General features: G+C 44.1%; 7 protein-coding genes across 7 annotated transcripts in view, besides 2 other annotated features; 2 read left to right on the forward strand and 5 right to left on the reverse strand.

Annotated features, from left to right (window-relative positions):
- The window catches only part of TSTA_041990 (uncharacterized protein), a gene marked incomplete at its 3' end in the record, with an annotated part of 1,074 nt that extends 249 nt beyond the window's left edge, over positions 1-825 (reverse strand). Inside the window, exon 1 of the mRNA XM_002484632.1 lies at positions 3-825. Coding sequence (XP_002484677.1) covers positions 3-529 — 527 coding nt within the window. The 5' untranslated portion in view covers positions 530-825. The remainder of the gene's footprint in view (positions 1-2) is intronic.
- Positions 2-502: a mobile genetic element.
- A 1,650-nt stretch (positions 826-2,475) lies between the features above and the next one.
- Positions 2,476-3,047, reverse strand: TSTA_042000 (uncharacterized protein; the record flags this gene model as incomplete). Its single annotated transcript, XM_002484633.1, has 2 exons — positions 2,476-2,642; positions 2,702-3,047. The coding sequence occupies 2 exons, from the start codon at positions 3,045-3,047 to the stop codon at positions 2,476-2,478; spliced, it is 513 nt and encodes a 170-aa protein (XP_002484678.1).
- A 3,297-nt stretch (positions 3,048-6,344) lies between these two features.
- On the forward strand, positions 6,345-7,693 carry TSTA_042010 ((S)-2-hydroxy-acid oxidase, putative; the record flags this gene model as incomplete). Its single annotated transcript, XM_002484634.1, has 4 exons — positions 6,345-6,363; positions 6,434-7,423; positions 7,475-7,548; positions 7,619-7,693. 4 exons carry the CDS (start codon positions 6,345-6,347, stop codon positions 7,691-7,693), a joined length of 1,158 nt encoding a protein of 385 aa, XP_002484679.1.
- A 1,051-nt stretch (positions 7,694-8,744) lies between these two features.
- TSTA_042020 (MFS transporter, putative) lies at positions 8,745-10,427 on the forward strand (the record flags this gene model as incomplete). Its single annotated transcript, XM_002484635.1, has 2 exons — positions 8,745-9,382; positions 9,470-10,427. 2 exons carry the CDS (start codon positions 8,745-8,747, stop codon positions 10,425-10,427), a joined length of 1,596 nt encoding a protein of 531 aa, XP_002484680.1.
- A 1,029-nt stretch (positions 10,428-11,456) lies between these two features.
- Positions 11,457-11,477: a sequence feature (AT_rich).
- Positions 11,478-12,293: 816 nt separating this feature from the next.
- TSTA_042030 (uncharacterized protein) lies at positions 12,294-13,362 on the reverse strand (the record flags this gene model as incomplete). Its single annotated transcript, XM_002484636.1, has 3 exons — positions 12,294-12,927; positions 12,999-13,166; positions 13,250-13,362. The coding sequence occupies 3 exons, from the start codon at positions 13,360-13,362 to the stop codon at positions 12,294-12,296; spliced, it is 915 nt and encodes a 304-aa protein (XP_002484681.1).
- A 338-nt stretch (positions 13,363-13,700) lies between these two features.
- Positions 13,701-16,295, reverse strand: TSTA_042040 (uncharacterized protein; the record flags this gene model as incomplete). The annotated part of the gene is made up of 3 exons (XM_002484637.1): positions 13,701-14,626; positions 14,691-16,180; positions 16,236-16,295. 3 exons carry the CDS (start codon positions 16,293-16,295, stop codon positions 14,602-14,604), a joined length of 1,575 nt encoding a protein of 524 aa, XP_002484682.1. The 3' UTR covers positions 13,701-14,601.
- A 315-nt stretch (positions 16,296-16,610) lies between these two features.
- Positions 16,611-17,192, reverse strand: part of TSTA_042050 (uncharacterized protein) — a gene marked incomplete at both ends in the record, with an annotated part of 626 nt that continues 44 nt past the window's right edge. The window contains 2 exons of the mRNA XM_002484638.1: positions 16,611-16,966; positions 17,065-17,192. The exon at positions 17,065-17,192 is cut by the window's right edge and continues 5 nt beyond it. Coding sequence (XP_002484683.1) covers positions 16,611-16,966; positions 17,065-17,192 — 484 coding nt within the window. The remainder of the gene's footprint in view (positions 16,967-17,064) is intronic.

Raw genomic sequence — 17,192 nt, forward strand, 5'->3', positions numbered from 1 at the left:
ACCCTGTCTCGTCAAAGTTGTATATATCTTCATCGGCAATCCCATATTCCTCTTTGAGCTGCTTAATCTCCTCAAAAAAGCCACCAATAACGACTGGATCCTCACAAAGAGCTCTAGAATAGGATAATCGGTGTGCGAATTTAGCCTTGAGATCCGGTTGTCGCTTAAGAAAGGTTGTTACCCAATTCTTACCAACCTTCTCAGGTATTTTGGTAGGATCTCTTTGAGCTAGCAAAATATTTGCCATTTCATGGAGCATATGCTGCCTAGGCGGAACGCCACGGCGCTCTAGTGAGAAGACCCAACCCCGGAGTACAGCTTCTTCTGTAGGGGTTATCTTTCTGCGTGTAATACCGGCATTATGCGCTGGAACTGAGCCCTTCAGGCGCCTTCGCAGTGTTGTTAAAGATACGTCAAAAGTGCGTGCGGCGTCGCGTAATTTCGTGATTTTTTCGTTATTTAGCGCATCAATAGCAAGAGAAAGCCTCCCTTCATAGCTAGGATCATTTTTCGTACGCGATTTAACCATTTTTTAATGCTGTTGGTTCTGCGGAAAGTTGTTGCTAGAAATCCGGATGGAATTTTGATGTGGTGTGCCACTTACCCGGGTGCGCCGCTTACCCCTGAAACACATTAACTACAGCTGTGCTGACCCCTTTACGGAGGTCACATGACTCTCGGAACATAGTTGATCCGCGCCGGAGGGAGATTCACGGGTGTAGCACGCTGACATATCTATTGGAAGTTTTCCGTACTAGTTCTAACTGGGTTAGGCCAACCAAAGAAGTTTCTTAGAGTAGGGATTTTTCTGATATTCGTGCACACTATCTAAAACTTCGCTATCTGACAATCTTGATCCTTTTTATACTTACATTCTCAATGAAAATGACATCACTAAAAACCACAATCTGTGCTTAATCGAACTTTCTAGATGTAGGTTGTGAAGCTGATTTGTAATATCAACCTTGTGTTGGTATGCGAAATCGATATAGAATCTGATTCTCGAAATTTCCTGTTGATCAATATTCATACGATTCTCTAAATCCTATTCCCAAAAGGGAATAGCGTAGTTTAGTTCCAACACTATCCAGATCTCGACTGCACCCTCGCATCCAACAGCAACCTCATCGCTAGTATACACCCAATAAAGAGGATTCTGGTTCTCTTGCTAAATGATCTCAGCTCAAGGTTTAAGAGGAGACTAAAGACTCCCTTTGTCGCGCAATACAATCTGTGTTATCACGTCTGCTAAACAACGACTGACTATCTGCTTTCTCTGCGTTGGTAATCCCAGTATTCCGCTGTTAGAACAGATTAAGGACAATGCAAGCCCCAGATCCCTAACTAGATATTTTCAGAGGAAACACTTGAATCCACCGTGATCCACTGAAAAAGTTGAGTGTTACATTTGTGAGAGAGAGCTGATTCAACACAAAAAAGACCTTCTTATTCATGCAGAGACTGCCCATGGAACAGTTGTTCGTGGACGTGATCAGGCAAAACTAGCACTAGAATATCAGTAATTAGATAGAACAATTCCTAGAATGCATATATATCAAACAGAAGAAAGCTAAGTCTTTGGATCCTTATCGTTATCGAATTGCTCATCATCCTTTCAATATACACAAGGGGAAGGTACACCGGGCTGGCACTAGATGCAGCACTCAGTGGAGGTCAAGCCAAATTCAGCAATTGCTAGTAGTAGTCAGATGATGGGTCTATTTAATTAGATTGATTACTCAGGGAGTGCATTGAGCACTGGGCCAGTACCAGTCAATTCAACGTAGTGTCTCTACCAACTGAAATTCATGACTAGCATATTGCTGGCTGGGGATGCATATACAAAATACCCAAATGAAGCTATTCAATGTATTGGCAAAAATGGTGCTCACTTTAATCGTTTAACATTGTTACCCTAGCCATTATCAAGCAAAGCGCCCGAACCGACATTCTAAAAGTCTTTTTTGACTATAATTTACATGTACCATAAGAAATAACATACAATCTAGAAAAATAAACCATGCTTCTGAAATTACATGTCATCATGATGAAAAGTATTTCTTCTGCTCTTTCTCTGCCAATTTCAATGATTTGGAAGCCATTTTGCAGCGTGTCTACCAGATTTCTTAAGGGAAACAATAGTGGCTGGCTCATATCAAAATCACTTCCATTAGGCATGAGATAGCCCAATCTCAAAGGAATATCCTGGATGGTTGTAAGGTCGATCAATTTGCCTGGTGAAAAGGCGGCCTCGTTCAGGATACATTGCTTGTCGTCATCACTGTACCATAAATGTATTGATAGCTTGAAGCTACCGACAAGGTGAATTTCCCTAGATTGATACCATTGGAATATATGATTAGAGAGCTTGTCACGACTAGTTTCCTGAAATTCAACCTCAGATAGGCCCCATTTGTTGTTCAAAGTATCCCGTCTACCTTTCTCCTGAACATCAACAAGTATCACAAGTTTAGTTTAACGATTGCTACCTTTTAACCATCGCTTTGCATCATCATAGAGCTTCGTTGTAGTCTCAGAAATGCCGACTTCAAGAACCACAACTGGCCATTTAGCTTTGAAATTCATGAGAGACGCATCTGCTTGTTTTGAAGAGCGGCAGGATTTGCCGGTCAATAAACAATCTAGGACTATAGTTAATTTGCTGAAGGTAAGCACTAGATAGGTTTAAGAAGATACTTACTTTTGCTTCCAGTCAAGAAGTAGAGGGAGCCAGTAGCTGCACTCATTCTGTCTCGCAGAGGTAACAGAAGTTCATAGAGGATGCCGGTAGCAGCTTCACGCATCCAGCCTGGACCTCCTTTCAAGATAATACATGCATTCTGAGCATCGTATTCCACACCGCGAATACCATCACTAATTTTATCAAGCCAGTCATAGTACTGTGCAGGCGAGACCTTGAACTTGTCCATAATAATAGACTGCTCAGAGAGACACCTTAACTCCATAATATCTTCGGCGGAGAGATCGTCCAATGAGTGAACTCGGTCAAGAATATGGTCTATTTGATCTTGCGTCTGATGCCCCATGTTGACGGCAGTTGGGGTACCTTTAGAAAAGCTGTTCGATGATGGCTCTTCGGCGTATTTTTATATGCTGAAGGACGAGTTAATGTTCCAAAGGCCGGCAGAGCGACTCCTGGTCGGTGGTAGTACCTCGACCATTGTTCAAGATTAATTATGGAAACCCTACTCTTCGTCTTGAGGTTCAGCTCAAGAGGTGTTCAACCAATCGAGTTAATGAGAATGTTTGATTCTAAGGAAGAAGATTATCAGCTGAAACTTCCTACTTGTCAAGAGAAGTATTTATATAAGAGTAAAGTCATAACAGCTCTTTCATTTCATTATTCCTGACCATCTCTGAAATGTTTTGATTCATCCTTTGTATGGTTCATTATTTCCGGACCTTTGATATCTGCTTATTAGTACAGGAATGATTCTTTGAGGGCTACCATATACCTTTCCATCACGTTCTTAGCCATTAATAGTCAGTTATTTTATAAAGCTCAATTCAAAATCCTTTCACAAGCAGCGTAGATATCCGCTAGCCGTATGTTTTCTCAAATCGTGCAAAGAATTTCAAAGATCCATTTATGCTGAAAGGTTCCTTTGTCAATAGCTTCATGAAGGGCTTTATAGAATGACTTGCTTTATGTGGACTGACCACAGTCACTAGATATCTAGAGAAGCTCCGGACAACAGCGTATATACAGAGTGATTTGCATTCTGCACACTGGACAATACTGTGGCTCAATAGTGTTGATACAAGGATGTTACGGGCTAGTCCCGCCTAACGCTCACTATAAGGGCATACTCGAATAGAAAACGTAACATGAGGAAAGGAAAGAGAAAGAAAACAACAAGTTCTTCACGCATGTACAATCTTATATAGGCAAGGGGAATCGGGAGCTTCTGACGGGCTTCTCTCTAGGAATAGCCTCATGTCCGGGTTGCTGAGATTGTTGGGGTTGCCGGAGATCGACAGAGAGCGCTATTGTCAATATCCGGCCGGATATTGGATGTCCACTCGTGATCTGGGAATAGCCTCATGTTCGGGGCTGTCGGGGATCGGCGAAAGGCGCTATTGTCAATATCCGTGAGGGTTTCGCCGAACATGCTCATGAGGTCAGCTCATAACAAGGAGCATAGAACATATAACCACAGTTAAGAATATTCCATGGTTCTTCAAACTGATAATAGAATTGACACTGGACAGATTAGCTTTCAGAAAGACGCTGTTAGAGGTTTTCATTCTATTTTTCTGAGAGGAATAACTTTTTAACAAGATCTTTATTCTGCTGGATTAGCAGCGATATTACTTCTTGGTATAACTTTTTCTCATTTATCTAAGCCCCTTGAAGCTTCTGAGACCTTTGCGTGAATTGATCCTACCGAGGTATCAGTACCTAGATACAAATATAGATTAAGAATGGGTACCTACAAGCAAGCAATCAATATTCGGCTGTTCGGTAGATAGATTGGAGGAAGAAACTAAACTCCTTGCGTCATCACAGTCTAGGAGGTATAAATTAGCATTCTCCTTATACGTAACAGCTCTGAAAGTCCTTTTTCCCTCTCACTATCACGTTTAACGGGAAATTGATTAGATACTCCTGCTCTGTGGGCATCTTCGCTATACAAGGACTGCCTATCAGAATCCTGCCGCGGGGGTAGGATCTCATCGAGACATAGGGTAGACGGAGAGGAGTTTCTTTGTGCAGTTTCGTCCTGTGGAGAGTCCGAGAGGTAACTGTCACTTAGTAGAAGTGAAGCGAGGGATTCCCATCTATTCATTCCTCCTATAGCCGTTGAGGTTACTGAGCAAATTAGAGAGAGATTTAGAAAGGAAGAAATTCGGAAGGTGGAAAATCATGGGAATATATACCCATGCCAATAACCATATATGGGTTGGTCTCCTTGTGGGTCTAGTTGATACTTTGATCGAGTGGCTAGAAATAGTGTATATTATTGCTATGATTTGTTCTGAAAAAGAGCCTCGGTGTACTTGGTGAGGCTAATCCTCTAATCCTAGCTACTAATAGGTTTCTCGATAGCTGTGATAGCTTGTCAACGACCATCAGCACCTTCATATCAAAGAGAAATCCATCTGTTGTCCGGATCTCCCGGAGTGAGTAATAGTTAAGTGATCTTTCTTCCAGTAGCTGTGGGCTCGGAGTTGATATGTGCCTTCTGCACTTTTGAGGCTACATCTCATGTTCGGCTTGAAAGCTTTCCTGCTTCTTTTAAAGAATAACACTTCAATCAAATGGATGCATGTCGAAATGCAAGCGGCCAATAATAATGGCATTCGACTCAGCACTGAGTTCTATCAGCAAATATAAGACACTTTAGGAGCGTGGGTGAACTAACTTGGTCCATATGACGAGTTCTGATGTACTGTCTCCACCTCTCGATTAGTATAAGCAAATTATAACCAGTAGATGATACTGACAAGTGGAGCCTGGATCATTAGCAAGCTCTGGTAGATGGGTACACTTTACAATTGCTACAATTGCAGCACTTGATAAACAATTAGCATCACCACGCTAACTGAAGTTGGGGAGCACTTACCAGGCCCTGAGAGTGAAGGAAAACAGGAGTATGGCTTTTCTCCTCTTAGGTAAGTGATTACACTTTGCAGTTGACAGCATCTTACAAATGCCCAGTGGTGATGTTGCCGAGATAATCGGCAACGGACAGGGTATTCCGTGGGGGTTCCCCGTGGGGAATATCGGGTATTGGCCTACACATAACACATAATTTTCCCAGTTATATTACGATCCCATAGATTGACTACTACCTTGCCTTCAATTTTGTGACGGTTATATAGATAATATCGCCAATCAGTCCGTAAAGATGTTCGGAATGTTGATGGTCGGATCCTACAACATGCAAATGTGTAAGGACGTTTGCTGAACCCTTTATAAGATATGATAACTAAAAACTACAAGTGCTTATATACATAGAATAAAACAAAGTGTAAATAATACTTGTTAAAGCATATCAACCTCATTTGTAAACACAAAATAAAAATATTCTTTGTGTTTAGTAGTTTGACCATAGTGTAATCTAGGGCCATGTATTCTCAATTATGAGTTCATAGCATAAAATTAAATTCGAATGGAGTCGGCTATTGAATCCAGATCAATTGCCGTCACACTTGAGGTTGGTTATCATCTGACCAGAAGTAAAATAACAGGTAAAATACTATCTTTTCATGATATGACTTCTATTAAATAATAAATTCTCTCTACTTGCGTATATCATTACCAAAGAAGCGCATGCGACTTTCCCAGGCTCAACCGGTTTATCATTGATATATCCATCATGGTCCAGATTGTGAAAGGTATGTTGGCGAATCCAGTATCATCATGCGGAGGTATAGAAAAGAAAATTAACTGAATAATAATATCCAGCGCATCCATCCTTGGAGACATTGAAAAGTCTAGATGAAATAGAGCAGCTAGCAACCAGAACACTGGATAAAGAATCATGGGCGTTCAATTTTGCCGCGTCAGGAGACCTCATCACCAAATGCCTAAATACAGAAGCTTTCAATTCGATTCTGTTGCGTCCTCGCATCTTTATTGACGTCAGCAGATGTGACTTATCAACAACGATAATGGGACAGCCATCAGGGCTCCCAATTTTTATTTCTCCAATGGCAATGGCTCGACGATTCCACCCTAGTGGAGAGGCTGGTGTTACCCAAGCATGTTGTAAATTTGGTGTTATGCATATAATCTCAAACAATGCTTCCATGACCCCGGAGGAGATTGTGGAAAATGCAGCACCAGATCACGCGCATGGATTTCAGCTTTATGTGCAAATGGACCGGAGAGAAAGCGAAGCAGTGCTGGCACGAATCAATAAGCTGAAAGTGATCAAGTGCCTTGTTTTGACTCTCGATGAGCCTGTTCCAGGAAAACATGAGCTTAAAGGACAGCATGGTGGAAAAGCAGAAATCCAGGATAGATTCGAACCGTCACCACAGCTCACACCTGCTGTGCCATCAATTTCTGGGCCAGCATACAACCTCACATGGAAAGATACACTTAGCTGGATTACGCAACATACAGAGCTACCTATTGTTCTAAAAGGAATCCAAACACATGAAGATGCTTATATTGCTTCTCAATTTCCTCAAGTGAAAAGTATTATATTGTCGAACCATGCTGGGCGGGTACTTGATACTGCTCCTCCCGCAGTGCATACATTGCTTGAAATTCGCAAATATTGCCCGGAAGTCTTCGACATAGTGGAAGTATTAGTTGATGGAGGTATTCGAAGGGGCACAGATGTGGTAAAAGCATTGTGTTTGGGCGCCAAAGGTGTTGGTATTGGTCGATCGGTATTCTGGGGTCTTGGGGCTGGAGGGGTTCGTGGAGTTGAGAGGACAATTGAAAGTGAGTTCCTATCAATCCGGAATAATTTGCTTATGCTAACGCATTCAATAGTTTTGGCGGATGAGATAAAAACTTGTATGCAGTTGTTGGGTGTGAGAAGAGTGGCAGACCTGGGTCTTCAGCATGTAAGTTATTAGGTTCAAGTATTCTTCAAGCCCGTTACAATATGGCTGACTCATAGACTTCTCTCTCTAGGTCAATACATCAATAATAGAGCAACAAATCTACAAGAGCCCATCAGGTCTTGAGGGTGTAAAAGTATTAGTATAAATATCTTTGTCGATTGGCAAGTCCGTGAGAACATTAGAATGTTGCGGAACATTAGGGTTAGGGTCAATACTTGCTCTTGTAAATACAGGTTCCTGTCATTCTTTGGTGTGCCTTGTCATCCATATAGAAATAATCCTGAAAACTATCTAAACTCCCGACACCTCGTTTAAGCACCCCGCGATTTGGGGTTGGAGTACTCCATGCATTCGGAACTCTCGGAACCCATTGTTGTACGTATCGGGATCCCGCAGTCAGATAAACCCTGTCAATATGTGGGTTGTCGGTATCGGCATTTATGATTTGTGGCAATCAATAGCCGACTTTGGTACTCAGGTTTCAACCAAAACGTTCATTTCCCTGAGTTCTTGAAGCTTAAAGTTATGGCTTTTTGATGCTTATTCTTACTTGTTTCTAACCTTCCAAAGCACTGTCCCTGTTACCGAAACCTAAGATCGTAGATTAGTAGATAGAGGCGTCTCTTAAAGGTAATAACCTGCCCTGATGTACAGCGAATTGCACCATCGAGCGGAATAGCCCGACAATCGGATAGCCGACAACGGAGTTTGTATCTAGTCTCCACGCGGTTATTGAAATCTGGAGTTGTGCTCATCTCTATGGGGATTTCCGTGTAGATTTCTAATCTACTCGCCTTGTGTGTCCATATCCTTGATTTTTCAGGACTAGCCGATTTCTAGACCCAGTCTGTAAGCGAGGATTCTGCTAAAGATTTCTTTTGTCGGCTATTGAGTTTTCTGAGCAATCCTGGCAAGAATGTCATCATTGACACCCCGCGGCCTTTGCTTCATGCCAACACCTGATCCGTTACAGACACCTGTAGATGCATATAACTAGCAGTGGTATCGTCGTTTGAAGACCCCAGAAAATCAAAACACTTCCAGTGAGACGCGGATTATCATCAAGGGGCTCAAGGGGCTATTTCCACTCGCTCTTTTGTTGTCATTATCCGTTTTAACAACATCCCTGATTGGGTGCCCTATATTATTTCATTTCTTACTCTAATCTTTGCGTATGGTCTTCTAGTCTTTACAGGATGGGTGATCAGAAGACACAAGAAGAAGGCACGCAGCATGTGGAAATTTCCACCGCTGTTGACAACGAAACCATCCAACCAAACATGACTCACCCTCCACGAATCATTATCACCGAAGCAGAGTCCAAGCGAATCTGTCGGAAAACTGACAGGACTATCCTTGTTGTTCTCATGTGGGTTTACTTCTTGCAGATTCTCGACAAGACGGTCCTGGGCTATGGTGCAACATTTGGTTTGAAGACAGACACGGGGCTCACAGGCAACCAATACTCACTCATTGGTTCGATCTCATCTATTGCACAATTAATTTGGCAGCCCTTCTCATCATATCTGATTGTCCGTGTTCCGCACCGAATCCTCATGCCCATACTCGTTTTGGGCTGGGGTATTGCGCAGACGTGCATGTCGGCGTGCACAAATTTTAGTGGTCTGATGGCCACTCGCTTCTTTCTGGGACTTTTCGAAGCCGGATGCCTTCCACTATTCAGCATGATTACGGCCCAGTGGTACAGAAGAGCAGAGCAACCTGTCAGGGTAGCTGCATGGTATGGAACCAACGGAATAGGGAATATTGTGGCAGCTGGATTGAGTGTTGGTCTTTCACATATCCAGTCTGATGTCTTGAAGTCCTGGCAGATGTACGTTCTTATCTGGTCCTTGGTTACGCTTTATATCCCAGTCACGTCTATGACGTTTTCTATTTTACGATCGCTAACTCATGGAAGAATCTTTATGTTTGTCGGACTTTTGACTGTTGCTTCGGTTCCAATAATATATCTACTTCTCGACAACGACATTCCATCAGCTCGATTCCTGAACGAGGAGGAAAAGATTGTCGCTATCGAACGCCTTCGTGCCAACCAAACTGGAGCTGGAAACCGCGAATTCAAATGGGACCACGTATTTGAAGCTATAATCGAGCCCAAGACTTGGCTGTTCGTCGCCATGAGTCTGATGCTCAACGTTGGGGCTAGTGTCACAAACGTATTTGGGCCTTCGATTCTCGCTGGATTTGGATTTGATGCGGAGAAGAGCAGTTTGATGAGCATGCCTTTTGGTGCCTTGCAATGCATTGTCATCCTAACTAGTTGCTGGCTTGCGCAAAAGGCACGCTTGAAGGGTGCAGTGTGTATGGGGTTAATGCTTCCTGTCGTTGCAGGATTAGCCATGCTCTACACGATCCCTCACCATGGAAATCAAGGCCCTCTATTAGCCGGGTATTACCTTTTAGCATTCTTGTACGGGGGTAACCCACTTGTTATTTCCTGGATTGTCGGAAACACTGGTGGAACAACTAAGAGATCGTTCATATCGAGCGCGTACAATGCTGCCAGCAGCGCCGGAAATATCATTGGCCCTCTGCTGTTCAATTCGAAAGACGCACCAAGCTATCACCCCGGTGTCCGGGACTGCCTTGCGATTTTCTCTACATTGGTGGCGATTATTATCATTCAGTGGGGAAATTTGATTTTCCTGAATAAGCTACAAGAGAAAAAGCGTTTCAGGAATGGGAAGCCAGCAAAGTTGGTGGATCATTCTATGCAGGAGCATTATCACGACATCGAGGAGAACAACGAGGAACAGCCATCCGGTAGGAAATTAGATGGTGGTGACGAACTTGGCGAAAATGCATTCTTGGATTTAACGGATCGGAAGAATGACGAGTTTGTGTACATTTACTGAAAAAAATTGAGCGGGCTCTGACCTTTGATAAATTTGTACAATTGATGCTTCGCATGTATTATGTAGCCCCCTTACGTGAAGAGACTGGAGGCCTTCAGGTATATAGAGACTCTTGATGAATTGACATACATACTAGAGGCGTTGTATTCTGTTACAGGGGAGTGACTGGAATTCTTTTGCAAACCTGCTGTAATATTTCTTCCGAGGTTCGTCGAGCACTTGAGCCGTTAATACGATGAATGAACTGGGAATGTACATATGCAAGATAAGGATACCTATTTTTCTGTACAACCAACCTTGGAACCTTGGAACTTGTGCTCAAAGTACCAATAACCCCATAAGCACGTCTATGTAGAATAAATCTCTCATAGCGATCAGTATTGAATCGTTTCTATTCGGTACTAGGCGTGCAGAACTGAAAGGATGTGTAGAAGTCCCTATATATCCGTGAGTTTGGGCTCTCGGGTCATCTGTCATCTCAAACGGCTGCCTTAAACATCTAGCAAGGAGGGTGTAGAATAGTATCCCAGGGTTTGTGGCAAGCATGGACGAGGGGTTAGGTGGCAATATATACCTGCTCAGGTGATAGTTTATCGACCACGTCCTGTCTCAGAAATTTATAGAGGTGACGGGTGACATGTAGACATGTAGACATCCTGAAGAGCCATCGATTATAAATCGTCCCACGCGGTAATAGACAGGCAATAGACTATCTCCTCAACGAGCGAGGGCACTCTAGCTAAATCATTGACTTTGGCTGCGATTGTATCAAGTTTAGAGGGGCCGGCAGCGTCTCGAGCCATGTTGTAGAAAAGGGTTACTTGATATGTGTGAAAATAAGAAGAATGGCAGGGATTTGAAGGGATTTCACTGGCTTCTTATACTTGTCACTTCGGATCCTGTTCTTGGACCTAGCAATGTTTCCACCAACCCAGAACAACCTCCGGTAAGAGTACTTATCTAAGTAGGCATACCAGGATAATGTTGGTCTCAGGCAACGCTTAGGGCCTCGCTGACTCGCAGCATCTGAATAAAAATAAATATAAATATCAAAACCCAGACTGCTTGAATGTTGAGGTCGGCCAGCAGCAGGGACAACCAGGATGGCTCAAAGCAGGGGCTTGACTATTCTTATCACGATATGGACATCCATATTGATCACACCTATCTTTGTTGCCGGACGAGTGTGTACACGAATTAAGATACTGAGAAGCATTGGTCTGGATGACTACTTGATAACATTCTTGGCCTTGTCTTTTTTGGCCTTACAACGGCCGAAGTAAAAGCCAGCAATAGCCAGTATGGGGATGCATTATTACCTAGTAGCTTCGAACGAGCGGTAATGTTGAATATTGCGGGCTTTACTCCTGAGATTTCTCTTGTTTGTGCTGCCTAAACTCGGTATAGTTGCCCTTCCTTACAAATCTTCAATCTGAGTTAGTAATAGAGGATCTTCTTATGGACTTTCATTAGTGGTGGAGATCTGATCATCTGTAGATGCATTGTCATTATCTACGCGCAGTGCCGTCTGACGAAGGGCCTATTGATATCTGGGCTAGGAAAATGTCGGGACCCGGCGATATTAGTAGACTACTCAATCTTCGCTGGGGGTACGTATTTGCTGACTTGGATAGTAAGATGAAGCCAAGTGTGTGCAGCACTGCCAGCTTCTATTCTGGTGATGTGCTAAGATTATATCCGCTAACCCCTATCTCCTACACATGAAGTAATATATGGAGAACTCGATTTCAGAATGCAATCCCTCAAGGGAAGGGAAATACGATTGAGATGGACTTCTACTACAGTCCCAAGGCTGACTACCCACAATCCACCAATAATCCGAATTGCTACTGCAGTGCATTCGTGCTATACCCCTCTCCCCATGTATGCCCCCGGGCCCATTTCATGGCCCCCAGTTATAGGAGCCGCACTTTCACTATAGACTCCCTGGCGATGCTTGCGGCGTCTCTTGTCCCGGTTCTTCCACGGTCGAGAGAGAATTGGCCCTTGTTCAGATTCCTCGAGCCTATCTAGCTTCAACCCCACAAGGAGGAAGATGGTAACCACCAAGAACTCCACAACGAGGGACATCAAGACCTGAACCAAGATGGGTCCGTTAAGACGAGAAAATGTCCCTCGGTGGACAAAGACAATCAAAACCTGATATAATAGCCGGACAAAGACAAGAGGCAACGCGAGACCAATGGCAGGCACCAGGATGCGCTCCTGCGGAGGGATCATTTGTACGAATGGGAGTGACCTAAATATCATATAAACCAACATAGCATATGTGACTACGTAGCAAATGACCGCGACATGGCTCCATACCGAAGGCGAACTCGGATCGATGTCGCTATTGTTGCTACCGTTACTGCTGCTACCGCTATTCACAGCACCAATAATACCGAATACTGCGCCCAATACAACGAAGAGCTGCGCTAAGCGGAAGTGTGTCACTGAAAGCAGTGGGGAGGAGGATCGTGCGTTAATCCAGTCGACTCTATTTAGTCAAAGGAGGAGGGAGTTAGGTCGATTGAGATTTTATCCAGGGTGAAATTGAGCAATACGCACATTCGTGATAGCATTCCAAGAGTTGACAGCAGAAGAGGAGTCAGCCCAATATGGTTCAGGACCAGGACGGCTTTGACAAGACCGACAGAAGTGGTATCGGCCAATGTCAGGAGCTGACAGACAGCTCCTACGATCCGGATAAGACATAGGGTAAATGTATAATACCAGCTGTTTGCATGATATCAACACAAGTCAGTCCAAGTCAAAACAGTTTGAGAAAATACAAGAGGAATAACAGAGAGTCATCGTACCCAGAACTGCGACTGAAACTATGACGAGCGCAAACGAAAAAGGCCAAGATGATTGCTGGTATGTACACCACCAGTTCCGCGATAGCAATGATAGAACTCGTACCTAGATGCATAGTGATGGCGTAGAAGAGTATAACGTAATGGCTTTCTCCTTAATTCTTCCAGTAAAGAGGAGGCGGTTGAGTTATGATAATTTTCAAGATCAATTTCTAGGCCATGTTACTGTTCATATACCCTATATTCTACATTACTAGGCAACCTAGACAACAAGCTAAGTGAAGATCGCTCAGAGCCGAGGAGGATACCAGTAATTCATTATCGCCTAGCAATGTGATTGGTCAATATTCACAAATTTCGAAAAAGACTTCGAATTGCACCCCCATTTTTGGCTTAGCGTCAGTTGAGCTGTGCCACAGATGCTCTAACCCTAACCTAAATTGGGTATGCAGTGAGAATGTTTAATGATGGGACGCGCTTAAATCGACGCTATCGGCTCCATGTCTCGATCCATTTTATGCAGTTTTGGTCAGAGGCTGGGTTGAAGTGCGCTTTCGCAAGTGGGAATGCGATCGTTCATGGTGCTCAGCCCCGTGATGCTTCGGAGATATCTCCATTGTCATTCTTCTACTGGAGTAAGTGTATATCCACCATATCTGGTATGAAGTACATCCTGATTCAAGTATGTACCGCAATTTCGAGGTTTGGGCTCGTATTTTTCCATGGCGTGAGAACAAACCTCACAAATACCCACTCTCTGGAGCCTATCCACCTGCAACGTTGAAGAAAGTGACGTTACTCCCATGAGTACTCCATAATAAAATATCAGATAACTCCCAGCCGAGGATTTGACTGAAGGGGACAAGAGTGAGGCGCAGCGAATGGATAACTGATGCATAGAACCACTTGAAAGACCTTGCGATAGTCCATAGCGGATTTTCCAATGCTACCAATACAGATAGCCATTTTCTACTACCATAGCGACGTCTATTGACCAATTTTTTCCCCCCTAAGAAGTAGCGGCGGTGGGAAGTGGCCCTATGACGTAAAGCTTTTCTGTTATCTCCAAGAGGGTTGGACAGTATCTTAGACCAGCCAAATGTCGAGTCTTTTTTTTTGGTGGTGATTCCGTGGCCACGGCTCTGGTGAGCCCGAAAATGTAGATGAGCTGCAGGCTAACCGCTAGATATTTAACTGTCTATAGCCTGGTTCCTTTATGTTGGCTGATGATATATACACGCTTTGTATAAGCATATTAAGGTGGTATATAAGTGGGATATTGCAACAGACTTGATGAAGAAAGGCGGTCGTATTAAGTGGAAAGACCTTCGCTCAACCGTCTTTTCTTCTCATTATCAAGAGAGATGACACAAATGTAGCCTTTGGTACTTATGTTAGATATGAAATCACGTTAGAGCTAGATAGATTAGAAATTCGTGCTTACCAGTCTTCCATACTTTGTTGCTCATCAACCATATTTATGGCTTCCGCCGCCTGCGGTATGCCCGTATATTCGCCGAGGGTTTGCAGACTGTCTCGAGCATATTTCTGCGCCGAATCCGTCGCAAAACTGGAGGTAGCCACGGCTGACAATGGCCATATTAACCACCGTGCTACGGTCTTGTTGGAGTATATCGAGGAGGGCAGACACTGGAAATATGTAACACTGCGGAGGATATCTACCACCATTGACTGAGCATCAGTCGTTGCAGACTCGAGTATTTTCGCTGGAAAGATGGCATGTGTGTCGTCTCCGTTCAATAGACTATCTTCTATGGCTGTAGCAGCACGATGGATCCATTTATTGACGAACAACTTCATCATGCGCAGAATATTCCAGTGCCGGGCTGCCTGGGGCGTTTGGTAATGGTGAGCAACGTCCTGGTAAGCCGGGGACGGTGTATCGGCGGGGCACATGAAATCGTAGGGACATATTTCTTCAAGCTGCTTCATCAGATGGGCGATTTTCGCGCTCAACTCACCCCCCTGGTGTACAACAGCTTCATGGTCGAGCCGGTCTGCACCAACGACTGTCATTCGTGCCAAAAGTTTGGCCATAGAGTCTGCAACATGACCCAGACCAACTTCTGGACTGTCTTCTCCTATAATACTGCCCAAGTATGCTCGCAGCTCGGAGATAGCGGCGGGCGGAGCGACACGGCGCTGTGCACATAATGCGTAAACATTGTTGCTGACGTCAACAAACAAGGCACGACCGAGAGCCGACTCAAACTGACGGGGTCCACGCAGCTTGATAAGTTCCACCGCACCGTAGACATGGACCATCCAGCTCTTAGCCGAGGTGCTGCGCTGGAATGCAATGGCCTCGAATAGAGCTAAAAGTAGGACGGAGGCAAGTGTTGCATCAGTGATGGCTAGTTGAGCAGACATTAAGGCGATATTTGTCTCCTTAATAGCAGCTGCGTATCTCATTCGTGCAAAACTCATTAGAGATGGCTGGTTGACCTCATGGGACAACATTGCTAATGCTGGGGCAAGCATTGCGGACATTGGAAGCATGTCTGATAGAGAGGAAGAGGTGGCCATAACTGAAAGATACGCCATTGGACATGTAGGGGCGTAAAAGGATAAAAAGAAAGAAATCGCAGCATCTTCTGGTGCTAGTGTAAAGGTACTGCATAGAGTCAGTTTGTCACGGTCTGGAATTGCTGTGGTTGCTGTGGAATAAACATCTGTAGGTGAATGGTCAGATAACCCTGGAGTGTGTTCATTCACAGGTGTTGTAGGCAACAGATCGGTTTTTATACTGGCATTGTATTTTGCCTGTTTTGCTTTCTTGTCTCTTCGTTTCCGCACTCTGTTTACAGTCGCAACAGTTTGATCTCTAATGATGACGGTTGCCGGGTCTCGGTATCCCGGGCAAGGAATGCGCTTCCGGGCACACTGGCCACAGCCAGGTTTCCGTTTATCACACTTAAAGAGCGCTGCTTAGCTGAGTAGACTTTGGGACAGCAGTAACTCGACTAACCTTGCCACGTTTCTCCCGACAAGCATGACAGGCAGCGGATGGCCGGCCGCAATATGCCATAGGTTCCGAGTAGGAGCTTGAAGATGTACTTATTCTTCCATTGTGCAATGACGAAGGATAGGTCTATTTCTCTGTCGTCATTCCTCGAAAGATGAAAGTCTTGTATGACTCCAACCTGGAGAGAAACGACCGATCTCAAGGACCCACACTGATTGGTAATACGAAGACCTGTTTCGGTTAGTTTTCCCATTTACAGACTAGTTCGCCTAGTGTAACGTAATCGGACACCGAGCGGGCCAGTTCCCTCCGAAAAACGCACTCTATACGAATTTCAAGCTTGAATTTCTAACCCACATACAAAATATATACAATTTTCTAAGTAGTAGTACGATTTGGGCATCGATTTATTCTATGCCCGACAATCCCACATCCACTGCATTTCGGTGGCGCTCGTACGCGTGGTTGAGAGGCCTGAGGTTCGGATTCGACTGGTGCAGCCGGAAGAGGTTGAGAGGCCTCACCTCGACTAGTTATTAGTTCCTGGGCTTCCTGCGCTGTAAGAGATCCTTGATGAGATATTTGTGCTCTAGATCGTTTACGTTTTTGCTTCTCCTTCTCATTTGCAGCCCGTAAATCATGCACCTCTTTCTGTATAATCAGAAGCTCATTCCTGCTCATTTCGTATGCTTTGGACAGCCGGTTTATCGCTTGATCAACCACCTCAAATGGACCTGTTGTAGCTCATTTATACGCTTCTTTATTGTTGCCGTCTGACGATTGAATTGGCGTGGATTTTGAGGTGTTTGCTGGCAAGAGGATTGTGAATTACTTGATCGACTGGGAGGTGGTGTTGGAGTGCGAAGTTGAACTGTAAGCTTTTGATAAACACGATCTGGATCAATGGCACCAATCCAGTTGCCTTGAAGCCATTCTGATATTTTCAGCTTTATACGCCAT

The sequence above is a fragment of the Talaromyces stipitatus genome, genomic scaffold (assembly GCF_000003125.1).
Source record: "Talaromyces stipitatus ATCC 10500 scf_1105507295515 genomic scaffold, whole genome shotgun sequence".
In the NCBI taxonomy this organism is placed as follows: domain Eukaryota; kingdom Fungi; phylum Ascomycota; class Eurotiomycetes; order Eurotiales; family Trichocomaceae; genus Talaromyces; species Talaromyces stipitatus.